The 24,983-nt window shown below is 39.3% G+C and overlaps 1 protein-coding gene across 8 annotated transcripts in view; it reads right to left on the bottom strand.

Moving 5' to 3' along the window:
- The window catches only part of CAP2 (cyclase associated actin cytoskeleton regulatory protein 2), a 168,669-nt gene that overhangs the window by 65,126 nt on the left and 78,560 nt on the right, over positions 1 to 24,983 (bottom strand). For all 8 annotated transcript variants that reach the window (XM_079935519.1, XM_079935518.1, XM_079935525.1 and 5 more), the window contains one exon: positions 16,454 to 16,531. In XM_079935519.1, the coding sequence (XP_079791645.1) occupies positions 16,454 to 16,531 (78 nt within the window). The remainder of the gene's footprint in view (positions 1 to 16,453; positions 16,532 to 24,983) is intronic.

The raw sequence follows: 24,983 nt of genomic DNA, 5'->3' as shown, positions 1-24,983 counted from the left end.
TCAGGCCCATCATTCCTTTGCTCATGCATAGGCATGAAAGCATACATGTTCCCAGAACTTTGATCCTCCAGCGTGACGGGGATACTGGATTTGTTGTCAGGGAGGAGTTCTGGGGAGAGGATTCAGATGCAGAAACAATACATTGCAAAGGGCCTTGAATGTCATCCTATGGAGTCTATAGAATTGATTGCACAGGCCATGGGAAACAATGGCAGGATTCCAGATTAATTTTGTTTTCTGTTCGTTCACTTTGTTTTGTAACAGTACCTATGATGAGGGAATGGGGAACAGATCGGAGGAGAGAGAGCTTTGAGGCACAGAGACCAGTTATAAGAGGCTAAACCTATAGTGTTTGTCAGTGAGTGGTGGGATTTTTTCTTCTTCTTATGTCTTTTCGTTATTTCAGTTTTTTTAAAAAAAGCATGCTTGTAATACCTTTACTTAAAAAATTTAAAAAGCAGGTGATCTTTGTCTATCTTCTCCCTTTCTTTCTCTCTTCTCTTCTCTCTCCTTCCTTCTTTTTCCCACCTTCTTTTATCCCTTCCTTCATTCTCCTCTCCTCCTTCCTTCCCTCTTCTTTCTTTCTTTTTTCCTTCCTTCTTCATTTCTTCTCTCTCACCCTTTCCTTTTTTCTGCATTAGGGCCCTGGGAATGAAGCAAAGGTTTTAGATCCCATAGATTCTTGTGGTCAGGGTGCTGTCAGGACTCAGAGATTGGTTAGACATGAGGGGTGAAGGACAAGGAGAAGTCAGAAGGACTGAAGAGTTTCTAGCTCAGGTGACAGGGTAGTTTGGGGTTCCAACAATTGAGAGAAAGAACCAGGAAGGAGAACAGAGTTTGGATGAAGTGTCTGTGTGTCTCCAAATAAAGTCCATTTGAGGCTCACTAAGGGTTAATCCAGACCCAGGGCTAAGGAGTAAGGCCTGGAGTCTGGAGATGGACAGTTGGCATCATTAGCATAGGGGTGACTGATACCACCATGGACATTGATGAAACTGACCAGGGAGAGACTATGATTGAAAAAGTCCTCTTCGGCTGATAAAGAGTGAAATCTTGAAGGAATATATACATTTAAACGGTAGAGGAAGGAAGAGAAGTCAGAGAAAGAAATTAAATGAAACAGAGAACTTAGAAAGAATAAAGTTCATTCCCAAGGGAAGGAAAAACTTTGAGGAGAGTGACGGTCACTGATAAAAATTCTGCAAGGAGGCTGAATGGAATGAGGTCAATTAGGAAGATACCATGGCAATGGGAAAGTCTTTTCTGGTAAAATGATAAGGAGCGAAGACAGATGACAGGAGACTGAACAGTGACAGGGAAGTGACAGAGAGAGAGGACAGAGTCTTCTTAAGATGTATGGCAGTAAAGGGGAAGAAAGAGATGGTGTAGGCGGTCAAGGAAGCCATTCCTGTTTGTTTGTGTTTTTAAAGGAGAGAGAAACTTGATTTGGTTTGCAGATTAAACAGAAGGAGTCAGTAGAGAGAGAAAGAAGGGAATGATTGATTAGATAAGTTTCCAAAGAAATCAGAAGGAGGTCAAACAAACAAGGATACTTATAATGCTATCAGATTAAAAAAAGCATCCTGAATAAAATGCAGTGAGGGATCACTATAGGACTGCAATAGACACACTCTACCTAAAAGAGTAACTGCTTATGTCCCAAGCAACATAAAAAAATACATATGAGAAAAGTGAGGAAATTGCAAGAAGAAATAAAACTAGTAACCGCATAACAAACACTGTTCAAGACATGCCTGAGCAAAGCACAGAAATAAAGCTGAACAAAGAATAGAGACAAAAATGGAAATTGCAGTAGTTAAGGAGAAACTAACAGGTATATGAGACAACCTAAATGGCAGAGTTGAAAATATTTTCTTTTCAATAAAAACAGGTCTTGCACCAAAATCTATCACATAAGGGAGACAGTCACATTTAATAAATATACACATATAATACAATATTCACAAATATTAGAAAAACAGTATTAACTGAATTCCATTTAAGCAACATGATACAGGTATAAACTTTTTTTCTTATAAATAGTATCAATAAAAGAGGCAAGCCATGGCCCAATCCCTGTACCTTAAATTTCTTTTAGAATTTCACCTCTTGAAACTATTCTTCCACCCCAGCTCTTCAGGATTTCTCCCTAAGCTTAGCAGAGGACATTGGAGGGTGGTTTGTTCTTTATAAAGACTGATTACTGTTTGATGCAACTCTCTACTCATTCTGCTCTATTAAGACAAATAATGTTTTACATGTGCGGGTTAAAATTTTTTGGAGAATAGAAGAAAAAATTAAGATATGGATCATAAGAATTTATGATTAACTAAAAGTAACTCAAAAATAGATGAATGCCCAATCAAATCATGTCATACATAATTATAGAATACAGTATGTCTATTAAAATTACAAATATATGGATTTTGTTGATATGAAAAAATGTGAATATTTAATTATGTTCTATGTGAAAAACAGAAAAAATACTTTGACATAGAACTGAGGAGGGTGTGAAATAATATGTCATTCGAGCATAATGTTCCTTACGTTATTTCCTTTAGAACTTCTTAAACTCATTTTTTAAAAAACAAAACAAAACAAAAACCAGGGACAAAATGGAACAATGTTCATCCTCTTTGAAGACTCAAGAAAATGAGCAGGTCATAGAAATTTCAGCAAAAGTACTCTTTTTAAATGAGCTAAATCCATCTTGAAGACCCATCATTAGTAAAGTAAGTGTTCCACACAGAAAAAACCAAACAAGATTAAAACTACACAAAACACTTCAGAGCAATAAAAAGCTCAGTGGTGAAATCTGTGGTGACACCCACAAATTGGGAGATCTTATAAGCCAGTTATCTTGATGTTCAGGTAGGAAGAACACAATTTAATTAGCATTTTAAGAAAATAAAAAGGAACCAAAAAGCCAAATGAAAGAGAGATTGAGGTGATATATTCATAATCAGATTGGAAAACCTTGGCTTTCAATCTCTTTTGCTCTTATTAAGGGATACCAAATGAGTAATCTTTCTGTGCTTTATTCCTTATCTATGTGGGAATAATAATATATGTTTTTATAACCAACCCATAGGCCAGGAGATAGTTATGCTAAGGTCTTCCTATGGTCTTGCTGAGTATGAATCTCCTTTCTGCGAGAACATTTATCCCATAAGTATGGAGAGAAGTCTCTGCTCTTCCAGACTCCCTGAGATTCTCTCACTGTAAAAAGTGATTGGGGTTGACTTTCCACGTACTGTCTGTTTCCACAAACACAAAGGCAAGAGAAGGTTCCCAGATATTCATTTAATAAGTGATCTGGGGAGAAGGGCTTAACCATCCTGAATGTCTGGGGTTCTGTCGGTTTTAGATGGTTAATTCACTCCATCTCTTATTGAGCACCTACAATGGGCACTGGACACAGGGCTGGGTGTTCATCGCTCAGAAGTACTGAATAATCACATTCTATTATATTAATCCCTCCCTGGTACTGACTGGCAGTAACTGAAGGGATTACTCACAACCTAAGTCAACAAGCAAATTAATGCAGTGCCAGGGACAAACCGAAGAGCTTAAGGAGTCAATCGATCCAGGGAAAACAACGAAGTTTAGGGTAACCTGACTCGAAATAAAGATATTAATAACAAGTCAAAGGAAATGAAAGTGGTTTGATGACGTGTTGTAACAGCACGGGCAGCGCTGTATTTCACAGCTTCACTCCTTTATTGCTGCCTTCTTACTAATTAACACCTACTTTCTAACACTTTCCGGTCCTTGGGGGATACAAATGATGGACAAAGACTCGAAGAAGAAAACAGGAGCAGAGTGGTTTAGAGAGGTGATGCGCTAGAAAGCTCCCAGGTGCACGGCCACATGCCTGGCTTAAAACTTCCTCCCTCCCTTCTAACTGATAAAAAAGGGGATATGGGGCTTGCCTGGTGGCGCAGTGGTTGGGAGTCCGCCTGCCGATGCGGGGGACGCGGGTTCGTGCCCCGGTCCGGGAGGATCCCACGTGCCGCGGAGTGGCTGGGTCCGTTGAGCCATGGCCGCTGAGCCTGCGCGTCCGGAGCCTGTGCTCCGCAGCGGGAGAGGCCACAGCAGTGAGAGGCCCGTGTACCGCAAAAAAAAAAAAAGGGAGGGGGGATATGATTATCCTTCTTTGCCCTCCTTCCTCCCATTGCTCTTCTCTGACTCAGCAAAGAGGGATACCTCAATCCGTACCAAATATACCTTCAAATAACAACAAAGAAAAGTTGACTGGGACGATCAGAAGAAAAAGTCCCATCCCAAACACACTCCTTGATAAGATCTCTGAATGCTGTGATCCTTTGGTTGCTATTTTTGGAAAGGATGATTCAGTCTCAGGTACAGTACTAGAGAATTACAGAATGATTCTGAATGTCTCTGTCTAGACCAGAGAAATCCTGTCAAAAGAGGAAAAGAGGCAAGTGTTCTCATTTTCCCACAAAAAACATTTCAAAGATAATGGATCATCCAGTACATCTCTACAAAAAGATCCTTCAAATTCTAAAAAAGTAAAATTACTATTGATGAATATTTACTACAGCCATCGTCAGTTTCAGATTGGTAAGTTATAATATAGATTTTTTATGTGTGGCATATGCAGTTAAAATTCATTAGGGACTCATAATTAAAGTGAACAGCACATTTATAACCACTTTACAGGACATGGAGCCACATTTCCCCGTTTTCAATAATTACAATGTTTTAGCTGTATCTTGGTTTTTATGATGTGTCATTTGCTCTGTCTGTGCTTCATTTGCTGTCGGGTTGGTAAAACATGAAGTTTCAAATTATATCCCTATTCCTGTGGGAAAACAGAATCCAATTTATGACTTTCCAGGAGGAATCCTGAACACATTCAACCACAGGATATCCAGCCAAAGAAAATGATGGTACTCCTGTTGTTTGAATCACTGAAATCTGATTTGGGTGATGTGCTGCCCATTGTCCTATATAGAGAACCCCAGTGGACGAAGGCAGAAGAAAGCCTGAAGTTCTGCACCGCAGTCGCTGTGGTTCTAACTGTGAAATTACCAGCTTCAGAGGGCTGATGGTGGACACTCACCACAATTTCACCACCTCAAGAAAGTACCATTCTTCACAATTTACATGAAAACTCCATATAGGGAAGAAACCATCTAATTAGAACATTTTTTCAACAGCATTTAAATATCAGACCAGCTGGATCTCCACAGCCCATGTGAATTTAGTCAGCACACTCTTCCCAGAACCTATATTCTAACATCATTGAACGCTTGAGCTACATCCATCACCCAAATCTGGCTGTGATCATTTCTTGTCATTCGTTCCACACATTCAAAAATGAAACATTCTGTGGTAGCCTCAGAGGCACTCGTTTTGTGAAAGTGTGCATAAGAGAAACGGCATCCTTGAAATGAAATGCCTTACTAACCCCACACCATTTGTTCTTCCTCTAACCTTCCCTTTCCCAAATTCCCCTGTAAGGAATACATTTTCAAGGCTAATTCTATGTGACTGATCCGTGACTTACATTTTAGCAGTAATAACCTCAATTGATATCTCAATCTGTATCAAACATACCTCCAAATATCAAGTTCCTTTTTTTTTTTTTTGGTAAAAGATAACAGTATCACTAAATAAAAATGTCATTTCACTCTGTTCCTCTGTTCCCTTCCCGTGCCACTGGAATCTATTAACCCAGCTTTTATCCCTCAAACCAACCAAAAGTGTCAGCAGCCAGAGCTTGTCTTTTTATCAAACTTGATATCAAATAAAATACAGTTAAGACCACAATGAAAAGCAAAGACACATCAACTATAAAGCTCCTTGAAGCTCTTAGAATCTTGTTGAGGGGATGGAAAACATGCACAAAAAATAACAGTGGAATGTTTCTAAAATAAACAAGTTACTTTTGTTTTGACAGAAACTACCATAAAGGTGCTGAGGATGTTCAAAGATATAAAGAGACCGTCAGAAGGCATACTGAATATGTTCCTTAAGAGAGGAGAGTGGGTGGGAAAGTTCGAATGGTGGTCGTGGTGGTAGCGTGAGGGCAGTAACAACGAAGATAAGTGCAGGAATATATGAATCATGACAAATAACATCACCCAGACCCTATTTTTCCAAAGTATGTTCTCATACAAATGAGGTAATGATAGATGTAGAAACGCCAAACGCTGTGACTGCTATATAGGAGGGATCCACTAAATGTTTGGTTAAAAAAAAAAAAAAGCCCCCAGAAATAAATTAATAGAGTTGAGGAAATTAAAGAAGGCTGGAGTATGTAAGGTGAACAGGGTTTAACAAAGATCTGAAGTCACTACTTAACAGGGAAATTTATCTAATAAGCGACTCCAGATATAGAAACACTAATGCTCACAGCAGTTAGTCCACCAAAACCTGACATTCTTTTTTCCTGTTTAGTTTATGAAAAGAAGTAATCGTCCATTCTCTAGGTGTTTGCTGCTAGAAACCTAAATTTTCAGCTGCAGTGGGAAAAGCAATGTGGAAGGCAGAGGGGGGAAAACGCACGTATGTGTTTTCTTCTCTCAGTTAGTTTGGGAAATGTCTCTTCATTTAAAGCAATTGCCCTCAGCAGTAAGACACTCTCTTGTTCCGCTTAGGGGAGGGGCTGGATGAGGGAAAGTGCTGAGTATGGGTCTTTATTATTCTGGCGATGTGGACTTGTTCATGTTCAAAATTTACGTTTTAAAATCTCTGGAAGGCATAGTGCATTTCAATTAGTTAGGATATGCTGTAGTTTGTCTTCTCCTAAAAACAATTATGTAAAATTTATTCTGGATTATTTGTAGTTTTAGTACTTAGGGGAGTGTCTGCATTTTCAATTAAGAGCTAAGTATACAAATTAAAAGTGCTGCACAGTGAAGCTTAAATCCAGCCCTCACTAGTTGGTGCATATAAACACTAATATCAAATGATGCTTTTGTCATGTGATCCGACCCACAGCACATACAAATATAGAACATGACCATAAAAAGTAACGGACCATGCCCTCTGCTAAGTAATTTATGACAGCGGATCCAGACTGGAATGTTAACTGCAATTACCTTCTCCCCGTTTGCTATTTTCGCATATACAGCTTTGTACAGATGATAGAAGCTATGTCTTGCAAAGAGGACTCACATTAAGGCTACTGAAATGATGAACAAGTACCAAATCCAAAGGCCAAAATGTGTATGGCTTTTAAAAAGATTTGTTGAACGACATCAATGACCACTTTTAAAATTAATTTTTGAATCAGGCCGCAAGAGAAAAACATGTAACACTACCAATTTTGAAATATCAGATTTATAGTGTCTAGCAAGCAAATATGAAGCTTCACAGTGGAGAATGAGAAATAGTTGAAAATCATTTTATTAAAAATACAAAGTGATCCCAACACTTGGCTAAATGGAGTATGAAAAATTCCCTAGACATATACGTAGTTCTAACCTTTATGTAGAATTTGCCATCAAGGCAGTCTGGAACTGTAACAAACTTAGTATGAAATAGTTGATAAAACAAAGGATATTATCCTTCTTTATTAACCTTTACCCCCTTAGATAATCCCCCAAATCCCCTGTGTGTGATAACCACCTCGCTTCCTTTGGGAAGCCATTCATTATCTAATTCATGTCTTACACAAAGAGAAATGAGCTAATGTGCCTTATCAGATTAAAAAAAAAAAGTCACCATGAGTGATGTCCAACAGGACAGGGTCTTAGCAAATCCCTTCTGCCTCCACAGTCCTGGGTTTCTAAATACCTATAAAGCTACTAACCCATGGTCACAGCTCACGAGCTCATTCACAGCTTTATGTTGCCAAAGCAAACAGTCTGGCAGAAGAATGACAGAATTACCCTCTTTTCTGATTATCCTCCTCTCTGCATTCTGATAAACTAATGATTAGCTTTCCTGTTGGGATTCAGCCCTGACTGGGTAGCTTCAGGCTGTCAACTCAAGCAGACCCTGATGATATCACACAAACCTCTTCCTCTCCTTCCTTCCCTGGTGCTTTATTCTTCATCAACCCGCATCTACACCAGCCTTCACAAGGAGCCAGCGTGTAATTACCAAGGTAATGTTCTGGCCCTGGAAAGGCTCATATGAAAAGCAAAGGCTTCTTTTTGCCTCACTTCTCCAACTGTAACATGAAATGCTACTCAGGAAGCTGCTGGTTACAAAAAATTCAATCCTGTAGGTATCTGTATGTAACCAGTTTTTACCTGCTCTTCATAGATTGTATTTGAGCAGATGTTTCAGTTGGGTTTAAGCCTATCTCTTCTCTAGAAATTTAAAGCGTATATTGCCTTTGAGTGCTTTTGGGTTGGTAGTGAAGAGAACCACCCATTGAGCAATATTAATGAGTCAAAACTTATACATATTTATGAAGTGAAAATATAGAGTTAATTTGGAAAAGGCCATAAAGTGAGTCACTGGTTAGATTCTAAAGTGCTACTCCTTTTTGAAATTCTGTCCACTGGGAAATACCACTGTTAAATGAAAACATAACTGAGCATGACACAAAAGATGAAAACCTGTTAATTTTTCTTGCAGTTTTATTTTCCTGTTTTCCAGATAAATGTAGAATTATATATTTAAAAATCCATTAAAAATACTCGCTCAGCACATATAATTAATAGCAGTTACTCAACAGAATATTTTCTTGATAGCTTTGTATGAAGACAAAAAGCTTTAAGGCAATCTTTTAAAGTAGGTGTTTCATTTTACATTAGGGCCAGAGTTATTTTATTGCATTATGTTACCTGTCATATGTCCCCTAACAAGAGAACTTGGCAGCACTAATCATGGCCAAATCTTTCAAGAAGATTCAGCAATCCTGACTGAGCTACACTGTGACATTTTCTGGGCACGGACTTAAGGAACACTTAGGAGTTTGGCTTTGTTCATTCGTTTGCTATTCCTTTACAATTTCCAGACCTGCCACTAGCACAACCTAATTTACCCAAGGCATGCTCTAAGATCAAAGTCACATGACTACTTTGCTTGGCATTTTAAAATATGGGACAATAATTTACACCTTATGGTAAAACATTACAGAGGCAAAAAAGGATGAACTCATTCTAATTAAAGGAAACTTTGAGATATCTATATACATGCATCTCTATCTCTATCTCTATCTCTCCATATATACCCAAAAACAATAAAAATAAATTCAACAGCTAGATTTGAAAGTTTTCTTGTCTTTCTCTGGATGGGAACTTGGGGATTAGCCTGGAAAACCCACTTGAGTGTTTAGAAAGGTATTTCCACTGAGAAAGACTTCACTTTAGTCAAGCCAAGTTACCCACTCTGGCAGATTGGTGACATGCTCAACAAATCTGTGAATTCCTCCTTCCTAGCGTACAGATTGATTAAATTTGCCACCTCCCTTGCAGCTAGGAATGTCCAAGAGACTGAATGACAGTAGAGGTGACACATGCCACTTCCAGGTCTGACCCATAAAACCTTCCCAGGAATGATTCTGTGTTCTCTTTCCCAATTTAATGGCTGAGGACTTAGAGCCAGGTAGGGGCTGAAAGACAGAGGAAGCCTGGTTCCCTGAATGACCATATGGAAGACTGTCAACCAAAAACACCAGAGAAGACCTTAGGTGAGCAAGAAAAAAAATGTCTATGATGTTCAGTCATTGAGAATTAGGGACTTTTTCCTAAAGCAGTTGGACTGCCCTGACTAATACTGAATTCTCCTACTCAGTCACCTGACCCTTGCATGCTTTTTCTCATTCAATCCTCACAATAACTCTGTGAGATAGGAACTATTCACGCTATTTAAAAATAAGGAGGGACTTCCCTGGCAGTCCAGTGGTTAAGGCTCTGTGCTTCCACTGCAGGGGGCATGGGTTCAACCCCTGGTTGGGGAACTAAGATCCTGCATGCTGAAGGAAGGAAGGAAGGAAGGAAGGAAGGGAGAAAATAAGGAAACACGGGCAAAGAGAGTTCAACTGCCTTCTCCTAAGTGAGTAACTTGACAAGTTGGTTAGGTTAGAGTGACTCAGTGGGAATGTCTTGTGGACTTTACCAGATTAGTTTGTCAGTAGTCACTCGGAAAAAGAGAAAAGATTCTCAAATGTAGGAGACACCAATGAATTTGTTTTTCTTGCATTTGGATTAGCAGAGCTAATGAGCAGAAGATCTGGGACTCAGATCCACGTAGGCCCAAGTCCAGAGTCTCTCCTCTTAACCACCCCCACAAATTAATACGTTTTATGAAAATCTCAAACATATGGGCATAAACCCATGAGTAATCTGGATCTACCAGTGTACCAACGTAATTAGCTCAAGTCCTAAGGTTAACGCTACTAGGCTTTTTTTTTTTTTTAACTAGGCTTTCTTGCTTAGTTTAAGATCAATAAATTATCAACATATTGGAAGACTGCCCCATGCCTTAGAAAATCCTTACTGAGTGCTCTGAACAGAGCACCGTGTTGGGGCATGCATATCACTAGATGGAGGAATGGACAGAAGGAGTCTCTCATCTTCCTTTCCCTTCTAATTTCTCAGACTGTTTAGACAATGAAAGGACAAAAAATGTTTTAGCTTCTTGCTCCACGCACAGGAAGGCACTATTTCCTTTTAAAATGCAAGCCCAAATAAAGACAGAAAAGGAGAGGGAGGGGTAGTAGAAACTCTTTCTCTCACTTCTGGAGGAATAAAAAACTCAGACTTCCAGTTTTTTTAATAGAATAAAATCCACAGACCAGTCAATGACCATAAATTATCTTCCCTTTAGTTGGAAACTTTCCAACTTCCCTTTAGTTGGAAACTAAACTTCCCTTTAGTCAGAAACCGGTACACATTAATTCCATGCAAACACACATACACACACACAATTTCATTGTCCGGTCTTAGCAGCGTAAGGCATGTTGGAGAAAATATGGAAAGTGTGCGTAGGAAGGAAGGCAATGCCTTCTGACTTACGGCACAACAGACGTGGTTCTCCACCACACCGGTGCTTCCTACCTGTCTGAAATTAACCAGGGCTAGAGGTGGTGGGGTCCAGGTGGAAGACCTCCCCAAACCCCTGGCGATAGCCTTCCTGGGGGGTGATGCCCATCCAGGGCTTCAGAAGCACTGGTCCAGTAGAAGTTACATTTTCAGCTCAGGCTAAAATTTGGGGGCCACTCATGGTAGAGATGATTAAAGATTATCTTTCACATCTCTCCCTGGTGATATGAGATGTCTCAATGCCAAGAGAAATCATTTCCCCTCTCCCAATTAACTAAACACTTTCTACAGTTTTATTTGGCCATGTAACTCCTATAAATGACTGTGCAGTGCAGTTCTTTTTATGTGTAGTGTGAAAAGAACTTTGGATGGCGAGTAAAGTAATGGGCCCCGGTCTAGATCCCATGGCCAGGTCATTAATGTGTCACTGAATTTCACTTTTCATGCTTGTGAATTAGAAATATCCTATTTTCCCTAGATCCAACTGGTATAAAAGTAAATGAAGAGTTGAGTGTGCCCGGGTCCCTTGAAAAATTCTGCACACAAATAGGATTTTTAAATTGTCACTAAAATTCTTAACAAAGATACTGTAAGGACTAGAACAATCTTTTGCCCAAAGATCATTTTTATAAATTACAACAAGGGGAGAGAAGAAAAGCATGTTCTGCACATGCTTTATAAGTTGATCTATATCATGAGCGTTGTAATATGTCTGTGATATGAGAGGGGTGCTTTCAAAGTGCAAGATGTGATGACCCATTAGTACATCATGAAATCAATTCAGTGGGTCATGAACTGTCTTTAAAAAAAGAAGAAAAGAACAGAGCAATAGAATGGACTAGATGAAATATATCATAATGAACTGTACATGATAAGGATAACTGTTGTTTTGAGAAAGTGGGTGATGAAATAAAATACATTTTTTCCTACAGGTCAAGGTTGAAAAATTTGAAACTCTTCATAATAGAGAATATAAGAAACGTGTTTCTTAGTCCAAAATGAGAAAAGAAATTTGAAATTGGATTGTCATCATTGTCAACCAGGGCTGTAGGCAAATCTCTTATCTTCTTCCAGGATAAATGGAGGAGTGAAGGTGGAGGAATGGGGGTGGGGGACAGGGAAGAAGAAGCAAATGGTAGGGTGGCTTCACATGTTGATCTGTGGCTCACGGCCTTATTTTAAAAACCAATTAACTGTTTTAGAGTCTGGCAAGGAGGAGGGAATCAAGGCAATCTGGATGAGTTTTCTATTTGTGCATAATGAATTACCACAAGCTTAGTGGCTTAAAACAATATACATTTACCATCTCACAGCTTCTGGGCATGAAGCTATATTCTCTGCTCAGGGTCTCACAGGGCTGAAATCAAGGTGTCAGCAAGACTACATTTCTATCTGGAGCTTTGGGTCCCCTTCAAAGTGCACACAGTCATTGGCAGAATTTGATTTCTTACACTTGTAGGACTGAAGTCTCTGTTTTACTGCTGGCTGTCAGCAGAGGCCTCTCAGCTTCTAGAGGCTGCCCTCTTACGATGTGGTAGCTCATGTGTTCAAGGCCAGCAGGAGAATCTCTCTACAGCCACAATGACAGTCTTCTGTGACATTACATAATCACTGGAGTGACTATCCCATCACCCTGATCATAAACCTAATCAAAGGATCGATATCCCATAAATTCACAGCTCATTCCTACACTCAAGGGGAGAGGATTATACTGGGCATGTATGTACGTTAGGCCGTGGGACTCTTGGAGTTGGTCTTAGAATCCCTGCTAATAGTTAGAATCTACCAAAAGCAATGACCATCAAGCATTTAGAACAACTTAAAAGAAATGTACACCAGCCTTCCACAGGACATGAACAGATGTCCCTCTACAAAAAGCCTCCATGGCCAAATAAGTCTGGGAAAATGTAAGTTTAAATAATAATATTTTACATGCTTCTTCAGTGAACAGAGTATGGGATTTTCCCAAACATATTTAATCCAGGAAAGTATTTTTTTGCGTTTGTGCTAAGTAAATTCACCACTTTATTAATATTAGTGTAATTACATCAGAAGCACTTGCATTACTGCTCTTGGACTGTCATTTTATCTCCTCCATGATGCCTTTCCTGATCACCCTTGTCTGCAAGATGCCTACTTCCCCGAATTTTGGTAGTACTAATGGTTTACCTTGCTTGATTGGCTGTTTGCTTATAATTGGTAAATATAAAATACTTTTACATTTTGATGGTGACCCTCTACAAAACTTAATCTCTTTGACGGCTGACACTCTGGCTTAAAGCAACAGGGAAGAGCGCTGGAGACAGCTGTGTAGTGGTGAAGCATGCTGGCTGAGAGTTCTGGGGGGCAATTCACCAGCTTTGGGACTAGTGAGCAAACCAGTTACCCTCTCTCTGAACCTCTTCTGATTCATCTTTAAATGGAGATTGCTGCAAGAGATGCCTTCTAAGGTCTCTTCCCATCTAATACTCTCTATGTGTTTTCCCAAGCCCTGCCCCATCTCCTAGGGGGCCTGGCCCATAATAAGCACTTGATAAATATTTGTTGACTGATTAATTGCATGCTTGCATCACTGTGGATTCAAAGATGTTCTAGGAGGTTGCTAGCTTACAGCTGGCCAGGTGCTCAGCCCCAGTCTGGGCATCTAACACACACAACCCTCAGACCACAGGTGACTAATGTTGGTTTGGCCTTGCCTTATGCTTCCGCAGCATAAGTGGTCACCTTCATTAGCATGATGGGAGGTACCCCTTGGGAAGTTCTCTTACCCTAAAATATCTTCCCTTCCCAATGCCTGATATTCCTTTTAAAGATTCATTTTTTACCATGTTCTCTCAGAGCCCTATTATAACTCTAATAATTGTATAAGTAATTGTTTAATAACATCCTCTAGAAAGTAAGTCACCTTACGTTCATACATACATAGGAATGTAGGGTGAGCAAGAGATAAACCTCTGCTCTTATAAGTCACTAAAATTTTGGAAATGTTTGTTAACGTAGCGTAACACAGCCTGCTTTGATACAGACATGCTAGGAGAAAAGAACATGAGTTTGCTATCTGACTATGAAGGGATTTTGTGCTGGTGGGGATTTCAAGTGGGGACGCCTGTCTCGCTGCTCAAAATGTAGCAACAGACCAGTAGCATTAGCATCACCCAGAGCTTGTTAAAACTGTAGACTCTTGGGCCCCATCCTAGATGTACTGACCCAGACGTTGCACTTTAGCAAGATCTCCAGGTGATTCAGATGAAGATCAGAGTTTGAGAAGTAGTCATCTAGAGGCGGCTAGAGGCGTAACTTTGAGAGCCATCCACACACCACAGGCTCTTAGGGTGTAGTCCCTGGCCTAGCAGCATCACCATCACACAGGAACTTTTCAGAAACGTAGATTCTTGGGCTTCAACCAGGACCTACTGAATCAGAGACTCTGCAAGTGGGGCCCAGCAATCCGTGTCTTAACAACCCTGCAGGCGATTCTCATACACGCTAAAGTTTGGGGACCACTATCATATATCAATAAGAGTTAAAATTACAGCAGTTAGTATTCTCCTGAAAGAAGAGAGGAAGGCATGGACAATTATAACATTGTTCCTATGAGAAGATACAACCTGTTTTATGATAATCTTTATGATGTATCTTCTAGAATGCACACTGGGAATGTCTAGGCCTGGTGGACTGCTTTTCTATTGAGTGGAAGCAACTAGGACAGTGCTCTGGGTTAAGAGGGAGGGCACAGAAAGGGAGGTGGGCATCAAAACATTGCCTTCTATTTTGCCTACTGATCTTCTGGGGCTTATTATTCTTGGAGTACTGTGATAAGTGCTATAGGGAACATTTCCAACGAATGCCTTTCCTGGATATGAGTCCCCTGAAACATCCATTCCTCTCCCTTTCATCAAGAATGCAGTAGAGTAAGAAGGGGCAACTCCAGATATTACACCCAAGAATCTGCATAGCCACATGCTAAGTCACACGTTATCCCTGACTATGGCTTATTTGGGGATGCCACCGTCCCAGTATATTCATTCACTTGTTCACTCACTCACTTTATCATCCAATATTTAATGAGTGACTTTTATGTGCACGGCCAAAGGAGAGGCCTCTTGTTCTGCGCTTAGAAAAGGGATTGAGTGGAGCACTGGCCAGGAAAGTAATGGTTCTTTCCTCCATCTGAGACTCAATGATGCAATGAAGCCACCTCTCCTCTCACTTCAATCACAGAAAAGGTAGGCTAAGGCTGTATCACATTGTGATTTCCTAGTTTCACTGTTCTCTTTTGCAAAGAGAAAAAAGTCAGGGATTGAGAAAGCCAAGGAGGAGACTGCATCCCCTATGGAACACAGAATATCTCCATCCCTGCAAAGCTGCCCGCCTGGACTGTGTGCTAACTCCTCATTTCCCACGAGGGACAGGATACATCCATCCAGGGTGGGGGTTGGCAGCTCTGGCTGCAAGTTATCTGGTTTTTGGTTTTTTTGGCTGCACTGCACGGCATGTGGGATCTTAGTTCCCTAACCAGGGATGGAACCCACGCCCCCTGCAATGGAAATGTGGAGTCTTAGCCATTGGACCGCCAGGGAAGTCCCTGGCTGCACGTTAGAATCACCTGTGGAATCCATAAACCTCTTAAGGCCAAGACCACTCCTCAGACCAATTAAACCAGAACCTCTTGGAGCGAGATCTAGGCACTGGTATTTAGAAAAATTTTTCCAGGTGGTTGCATTGCACAGGAGGGCCTGGGACCTACTGCTCCAGGGAGGGTAAGGTCCCAGGTCTTGGTTCTTTATGAAGCCGAGCTTCACCCTCTGAAAGTCAAATCCTAGCTTCCTAGGATTCTCAGCCCAACTTTTTCAACTTTAGGTGTTTGTTTTAGAATTTAAAGTGAGCCATTAAACTATTGTGTTATATTTCAATTATCTTTTATATTTATATGGCTGTTACCAAACTTCAGATGCAGAATATTTAGTCAAAACAACAATTCTTATTTTTTCTTATTTAACAAGGTATGCTGGTAGTAGATCTACTTTTTAATGAATAATTTCATTCATTACACACTGAGCCTAACAATCTATTTGTTAAATAGGAACTAATCAAATTCATACATAGAATTTACAGGTGAGGATAGATGTGAACAGTTTTTGAAAACAAAGCAGCACAAAGTATGAACTAAAAATTAGCAGCAAATACTTCCTTGATTATAAAATGGTTGTGAGACTAGTAAAAAGAATAGGATACAGATGACATAAATAAATTGACCTTTTAAACTGGTGATGTTGATTGTTGCAGTATGAATTTGGCCATAATAAGATTATAAAGACAGAAGAAATGTTTCATACTATGATCTGGATTAGGGACAGAACTTGCAGTGCTATACATCTCATTTTCGGGATGTCTCTCACAGTAACTGGTTCTGTTGCTTCCCTGTTTTCTATCTTACACTGCCCATTCCCTAGGCAGCCCTGGCTCTCAGGATACACTCTTACCTCTTGGGGTTGTTGGTACTGAGAGGCCATCAGAAGGAAAGCTCGCTGGGCCTGGAAAGCACTATGCACCATTTCTGCCTGGGAACAAAAAGGAACAGGAAAGTTTAATTGTTTGAGCTCCTAAATGGAGCATTACCACATGATCCAGCAGTTCCATCTCTAGGTATATACCCAAGAAAAATGAAAACGCATGTCCACACAAAAACGTGTAAATAAGTGCTCATAGCAGCATTATTCATAATAGCCAGGAAGTAGAAAGAACCAGAATGTCCATCAACTGATGAATGGATAAACAAAATGTGGTATATCCAGACAATGGAATATTATTCTGCATTCAAAAGAAATGAATTGCTGATCCATGCTACAACATGGGGAACTTTAAAAACATGCTGAGTGAATGGAGCCAGTCACAAAAGACCACATTTGTATGATTCTGTTTACATGAAATGTCCAGAATAAGCCAATCTACAGAGACAGAAAGTAGATTAGTGACTGCCAGGGGCTGGTGGGAGGAAGGAATGGGCAGTGACTGCTAATGAGTATGGAGCTTCTTTTGGGGGTGATGAAAATGTTCCGGAATTAGACAGTGGTGATGGTTTCACAACTTGGTGAATATACTAAAGATCTCTGAATCATATACTTTAAAAGAGTGAATGTTATGATATGTGAATTATACCTCAACAAAGCTGTTAAAAAAAAGTTTGAGCCCCAACGTGCAATTGTTTTCCAAAGGGTGTCTCTCCTGTCCTCTTTCATGCCCCAATCTGTTCCATACCTTCTAGTGGAAAAGAAAATTGTCCCTTAAGCCATCCCCATAAAGATATGCTCACCAAGGATATATGTATAAGTATAACTGATTCACCTTGCTGTACACCTGAAACTAACACAACATTGTAAATCAAATATACTCCAATAAAAATTTAAAAAATACAAAGTTTTAATAAGAAGGAAAAAAAAAAAAGATATGCTCACCGAGAGCTAGTGATTTCTACCACTGTTCATTAAGACTGTTCTGAAGGAGATTTCAGTGCTACCTGGACTCAACCCCGCCCCAGAAAGGCCTTGAGCAGATGGGAATGTCTTTAAACACGTGGTACCATATTCTCTTATCCTTACCTTCTACCCATGCTTAACTAATTAATTCTTTAATTTTTTTAAAGTTAAAAAGTTACAGAAGAGTACCAAGAAGAAAATAATTCCAAATATTCATATCACACAATCAGTCATTTTTGGCATGTTTTTCTAGTTTTTAGGAAAATTCACACAGTTGTTCTCATAAGACAAAGCATAATGATTTAGAATAATTTTTTAGGGCCATAAGGTACAAAGATTAAAGTTTTTAAAAAATGCCTCACAACCTAGAAATAATCATTATTAATGTGAGATGAACATCATGGCAGCCACCACTTAAGATCTATATGCAGAGAGACTTTGGTAAAATGGGACCACACCCTAGGTGCCATTTTTTAAAATAAAAAGTATGAAAGAAAGAATTGATAAGCTTCAAATAAAAGTTTCTGCACTGTGATAATTATTATGTCCTAAATGATGATTCTAAGGTAAAAAAATATAAAATATTAAGAAATTGGAATAATTATGTGTTTATACTTTAATACATGATATAATTTTAGACAATACTGATTGACTCCTTATTGGGAAAGATGAGAACATAAGGACTTCCCCACTTCTTTCTATCTCTGGTACCCATTTTTCATATTTTTTAGTTATTATTTTTACTGTAACATTAATTCCCATAGCTATTGAGAATTAGTTCTACATTTAAACCTACCTAGTGGTTCTCACCAGTTGTTTTACCATGACTTCTCCATTTCTGAGTTATTTTGATTTTTTTAACTGGTTGGACTCCCATTATCAAGGTATGTTCTTCAAAAAGGTCTCAAAGTTGCTTAAGTTCTTCAGTCTCAAGCATGTCTCCCTGTCATCTATATATTTTAACAACATCTTGGCTCGATACAACACCCCTGGGTCTCTCTCTCTTACCATGTGCAGACAGCATAGCAGTGAATGCGGCAGCGCAGAAATCTAAGCCACCTTGATTTTGTTTCTCCCTTGTGGGAAACTGACTTTTCTATTTTGACACCTGAAGAATTATTTCTTTATCCTTGGATTTTAACGGCTTTACTAAGTTATGTTTGCATTTTGAGCATTCTGTGTTATATTTCTTGGAGTAGATTTGGTCCTTTCTTCATTTATGGGAAATTTTCTTATATTACTATATCTTTCAAAATATCTTTTGTTCCATTTGTTAGATTCTCTACTCAGGGACTCCAATTATTATCCTCATATTGTATAATTTTGAATGTTTTCATATCATTTAGATTTTCTCTCCCTCTCTCTGCCTTTAATTTCCTTGTCTGTCATCTGTATTTACTGTGATTATATCAATAGTTTTCTCTATTGTTGGTAAACAGATTTTCAATAGGGTCTCATACACATGAACATTTCTAATTTATATTTCATTTCTGTATTAATGTTGTTTTTGGTTTTTATTTGTTAGACTTCAATTTCCCTTTGCATTTCATTCTTATTGTTCTATCACCTTATGCTATTTAAAAAATATGTTTATACTCTTATTAAATTTTAAGTTACTTATTAGTCTAAGAGTCTAATAAGATTAAGCCATAGTGAGGAATCTGTTTCTGTTCATTGTTTTATTTTCTTTGAGGGCAAGCCCATGTCTTTCCTTCGCATGCTCTGTTCCTCTCTGACACACTATTTCTAGTCACCATGTGGGTGATTCCTTGAGTCTTTTGCCACCATATGAGAGACTGGTTTATTTTCCATTTCAAACAAGAGTGTTCTACCTAATCTTCTAAGGCCTGATGGAACAGGGGACAGGGAAAGGGAGTGCTCAACTTTTCTCATTATTTTTCATCCAAGCGTTTTCTTTCCTACTGACAAGAAAATGCTTGAAAGCAAACCAAGGTTTCTAGATCATTTACATTTAAAATCACAAATTCACCACCATCAACATAACAGATTAAGTCTTATGAATATTTAAATGAGGGTATATTTTCCATTTTGGAGTACACCATCTCCTCTTTGTCCTGGTAGCCTGATTGCTGGGATTATATTGCTCAAAATCTCAAATTCTGAATATTCCTTAGGGAGATAGTGGATTTTCACATTTTACTGTCCTGGAGGCTACAATGACCTTATGAATGTGAAGCTCTGAGCTACATGAATGTTTATCCATACATCAAAATGTGTATTTTCAGTGGATCAGAAGGACTTTTGTCAGTCTCTAATGACTACATTTCCAAAAGAAGATTATGAAATAAAACTCTCCACTGCTTGGATATAAATAAAAGAACTGCACTTCTCCCAACAACGATAATACAGAAGTATGGTCCTCGTCTACAACAAGCCTTGTGGAGTCAGCTGAATTATAGTTGGTGTGGGAACAGTAATTTGGGATTGTCTGACTTCTACAGTTAAAACTGCAGCTCAGAGGTGGCATTAACAATAATTTTGTAGTTATCCCAAGATGAACACTATCACTGACCTTTTTTACTTCCCCTAGAAACAACATTTAGCCTGTTGCTAACAGAACAATTTTCCAACGGGTCTGATTAGCCAAGATGGCCAATTTCATTAATTAGTCTCTTCCCCCACATGGCCTTTCACTCAACAACAGGCGTGGAGGTTGGAGCACAGAATGGTTGAATATCTAGCTATCTGCTTCAACTCTCCCTACCGCTTTGCTTATATAGACAAATCTTTCTGAGGATTCAGCTGTGCTCCTCTTTCAGCTCCCTGGAACTCTGGGCATGATTAGCAGACTCTAAACCACATTCATTTTTAACTTCATCAGTCCACGTTTCAAAGGATTTTCATTCCACCTTTGACATACTCTGACCTACCTGCTTCTTACTTCTGGAAAGTTCCATGAGTCCCCTCAACCAGACAGCATCCTATTTAGGAGCAATTTCACTGAACCTGCTGAGTTCTGATAACTTGAAAGAGAGAATTTGGCTCACTCAGGCAGTTCAAAACATTGTGAAAGAAAAAGCCAAACGTAGGGATTTTCAGTAACAACAAATAATTGAGGGTTTTTGCTGAGTTTATCACACATGTGCCAGGCTCAGAGAGCCTCAGTGACCTTTGTGTGTACACATGCACATCTATCTGCTTGTGAGCACGTGTGTGCAGAGAGGAAAGGGACAGTTCGGGTTAGAGGCAAGGCTGTGCATTTTGTTTGAACTCTAGCAATTAACACTTAGGCAACTGGGGTTCTTAGATAGATAGGTTGGTAGACCATCTTGTTCTGTGGTCCTAGACAGTAGGAGAATGAATTTCAGTAATCAGTTTAAAGCAAGCCTCGGGACAAGCAGACACCAGTTAATATGACTTATTTCCATCTAATCCCCTTGGGAGAGAGCTGACTCACTGGGGAAGCTCAATTGATCTCTGAATATTCATCAAAGCTTTCCATTGTTTCATTGGGAAGCTACAGGCCACAAAGTACCATGTGGATGACAAAATGAACAGGTGCAACTGAGAGAAAGGGTAAAGGTAATACTTGGAGGAAATGCAAGAAGCATCCAGCCAGGGTGCCTGTGCTGAAGGCATTTCCAGATCTTCTGAAACTGAATCAGCCCTCTTCTTGACAGCCAGACAGCCAAGGGAAGGGGATCCTCTTCCTCTGATGAAGGTCAGGGGAATGGGCATCTGCTCATCAGGTGCAATTTTTGGGCCCTGGGAAGGTCACTGTCAATGCCATCTTCACATTCCTCCCCAGTGAGTCTGCCAATGTCCCACATTTTACAATTAGAGATATTGTATTTTTAGATCTTATTTCTTAGGGCCCTCTAATCTACCCTAAAGGAGAAGTCCCTTGAGTTTCAACCAATGAAGAGGTAAAAGGGGACCTGATAGATGAAAGCAAGACAGGAAAATGGGCTAAGAAAAAGAGGTGATAGGATGCCAAAGACAAGTTTCACCTACTTCATGATTTTGCTTAAAACAAGATTGAAGATGCTTAATTTTGTAGACATAAACATAAGCACTGACCCTACAAAGTTGGATTATGAAGTCATCTGTGTTGACATATAAAGGGCCATGAAGAAGACTTACACCAGCAATTCTCAACCTTGAGTTTTCATTATAGTCACCTGGAGGGTTTGTTAAAACAGATTGTCATGTCTCAGCCCCAGGGTTTCAAATTCGCCAGGTTTAGGTGGGCCCAAGTATTTACATTTCTAACGCATTATCTAACAAATGCTGCTTGCTATAATCACTTAATTAGTTCCAGAAGTTCCTTCTCAATTCTTTTGAATTTCCTACATAGACAAAGATCATGTCATCTGTGATAAAAGACAGTTTTATATCTTCCTTCCCTATCTGTGTGCATTTTAATTCCTTTTCTTGCCTAACTGCATTAGCAAAGATTTCTAGGATTGGTGAGAGGAGACATCCTCGCCTTGTACCTGATCTTAGTGGGAAAGCTTCAAGTTTCTCACCATTAAGTATGATATTAGCTGTCGATTTCTTGCAGATAGACTTTATAAGTTGAGAAAGTTCCTCTCTAGTCCTAGTTTACTGAGTTTTTATCATGAATGGGTGTTGGATTTTTTTTTTTTTAAGTTATACTTTCTTCTTTTTTCATGTATTTTATTATTTATTTATTTATTTATTGGCTGTGTTGGGTGGCCCCTCCTGCTGCGGAGCTCGGGCTCCAGGGCATGTGGACTTCAGCAGTTATGGCTCACAGGCTCCAGAGCGCAGGCTCAGCAGCCGCTGCGCACGGGCCTAGCTGCTCCGTGGCATGTGGGATCTTCCCGGACCAGGTCTCGAACCCGTGTGCCCTGCACTGGCAGGCAGATTCTCAACCACTGCGCCACCAGGGAAGCCCCTGGGTGTTGGATTTTGTCCAAATACTTTTTCTGTATCTATTGACACGATCACATGATTTTTCTTTTTTAGTCTGCTGATGTGATAGATTACATTAATTGATTTTTGAATATTGAACTAATGTTGCATACCTGGGATAAACCCAATTTGATCATGGTGTATAATTCTTTTTATACTTTTTTGGATTTAATTAACTAATATTTTGTTGAAGATTTTTGCATCTATGTTCATGAGAGATACAGGTCTGTAATGGTTTTTTTAATGTATTTATTTTATTTTATTTATTTTTGGCTGCATTTGGTCCTCATTGCTGCGTGCGGGCTTTCTCTAGTTGTGGCAAATGGGGGCTACTCTTCACTGCGGTGCACAGGCTTCTCACCGCAGTGGCTTCTCTTGTTGCGGAGCATGGGCTTTAGGCATGAGGGCTTCAGTAGTTGTGGCACGCAGGCTCAGTAGTTGTGGCTCGTGGGCTCTAGAGTGCAGACTCAGTAGTTGTGGCACACAGGCTTAGTTGCTCCCCAGCATGTGGCATCTTCCTGGACCAGGGCTCAAACCCATGTCCCCTGCATTGGCAGGCGGATTCTTAACCACTGCGCCATCAGAGAAGTCCCAGGTCCGTAGTTCTCTTATGTCTTTGTTTTATTTTGGTATTAGGGTAATGCTAGCCTCATAGAATGACTTAGAAAGTATTCCCTCTTTTTCTATCCTCTGAAAGAGATTATAGAGAATTGGTGTAATTCCTTCCCTAAATGTTTGATAAAAGTCACCAGTGAACAAATCTGGGCCTGGTGTTTTCTATCTTTGAAGGTTATTCATTAGTAACCCAATTTTTTAAATAGATACAGGCCTATTCAGACTGTTTGTTTCTTCTTGTGTGAGTTTTGGCAGATTCGCCTTTCAAGGAATCAGTTTATTTCATCCAGCTTATCAAATTTGTGGCCATAGAATTGTTCATAGTATTCTTTTATTATCCTTTTAGTTTCCATGGTATCTGTACTGATGTCCCCTCTCTCTTTTTTTGTTATTAGCCTGGCTAGAGGCTTATCAATTTTATTGATCTTTTCAAAGAACAAGCTTTTGATTTTGTTGATTTTTCTCTACTGATTTCCTGTTTTCAATTTCATTGATTTTTGCTCTAATTCTTCTTTTCTTCTTTTTCTAGTTTCCTAAGGTGAGAACTTAGATTATTGATCTTAGATCTTTGTTTCTAATATATTCATTCAATACTATAAATTTCCCTTTCAACACCACTTTCACTGCATCCCCTAAATTTTCCCTTTTATTTAGTTCAAAATATACTTTTTAATTGAGGTATAATTGACATGTAACACTGTATTAGTTTCAGATGTATGACATAATAATTCAATATTTGTATATAGTGTGAAATGATCACCACAATAAGTCTAATTAATACCTAAGTTCAAAATATTTTTAAAATTTCTTCTTTGACCTATGAGTCCTTTAGAAGTGTGTTGCTTAATCTCCACATATCTGGGGATTTTCCAGTTACCTTTCTGTTATTGATTTTCAGTTTATTCCACTGGGGTCTGAGGGCAGATATTATATGATTTCTATTCTTTTAAATTTGTTAAGGTGTGTTTTATGTCACAGAATGTGATTTATCTTGGTGAGTGTTGCATGTGAGCTTGAGAAAAATGTGATTTCCTGTAATTTGAAAGTGATATGCTGAGGTGTAGTTTTTTTGGCATTTATGCTGCTTGGTGTTCTCTAAGCTTCCTGAATCTGTGGTTTGGTGTCTGACAGTAATTTGGGGAAAATTCTCAGTTATTATTGTTTCAATATCTTCTGTTCCTCTCTCTCTTTCTTTTCCTCTAGTATTCCCATTATACAGATGTTACATCTTTTGTAGTTGTCCCACAGTCCTTTGATATTCTGTTCTGTTTTCTTCCCCAGTCTTTGTTCTCTTTGTTTTTTGGTTTATGAAGATCCTATTAATATATCCTCTAATTCAGAGGTTCTTTCCTCAGCTGTGTACAGTCTACCGATAAGCCTATCAAAGCCATTCTTCATTTCTGTTACAGTGTTGTTGTTGTTGTTTTCATTTTGGCCAGTGTAATTTTATTTTATTTATTTTTATTTTTAACATCTTCATTGGAGTATAATTGCTTTAAAATGGTGTGTTAGTTTCTGCTTTATAACAAAGTGAATCAGCTATACAGTAAAAAAGCATGCATGAACAGATGAGCAATATAAGCAGAGAGATACAAATTCTAAGAAAGTACCAGAGAAATGCTAGTGATAAAAAACACTGTCCAGGGCTTCCCTGGTGGCGCAGTGGTTGAGAGTCCGCCTGCCGATGCAGACGACGTGAGTTTGTGCCCCGGCCCGGGAAGATCCCACAAGCCGCGGAGCGGCTAGGCCCGTGAGCCACGGCTGCTGAGCCTGCACGTCCAGAGCCTGTGCTCCGCAACGGGAGAGGTCACAACAGTGAGAGGCCCGCGTACCGCAAAAAAAAAAAACCACTGTCCAAAGCTCTTGTTCTGTCCGGGTCACCTTTTAGAGAAGTCCATCTCTGTTTGCCAGAGAACTCTGATTGCCTGTGTGATGTGGCATTCGTAATCATGCAGTCAAACATGCAATCCTGGATGGGTGTCCCTGACTGCACAGTCCAACTCAAAATACATGGATTTCCTTT

The sequence above is a fragment of the Stenella coeruleoalba genome, assembly GCF_951394435.1.
Source record: "Stenella coeruleoalba genome assembly, chromosome: 10".
Lineage (NCBI taxonomy): Eukaryota > Metazoa > Chordata > Mammalia > Artiodactyla > Delphinidae > Stenella > Stenella coeruleoalba.
This window is presented reverse-complemented; position numbering and strand designations above follow the sequence as displayed.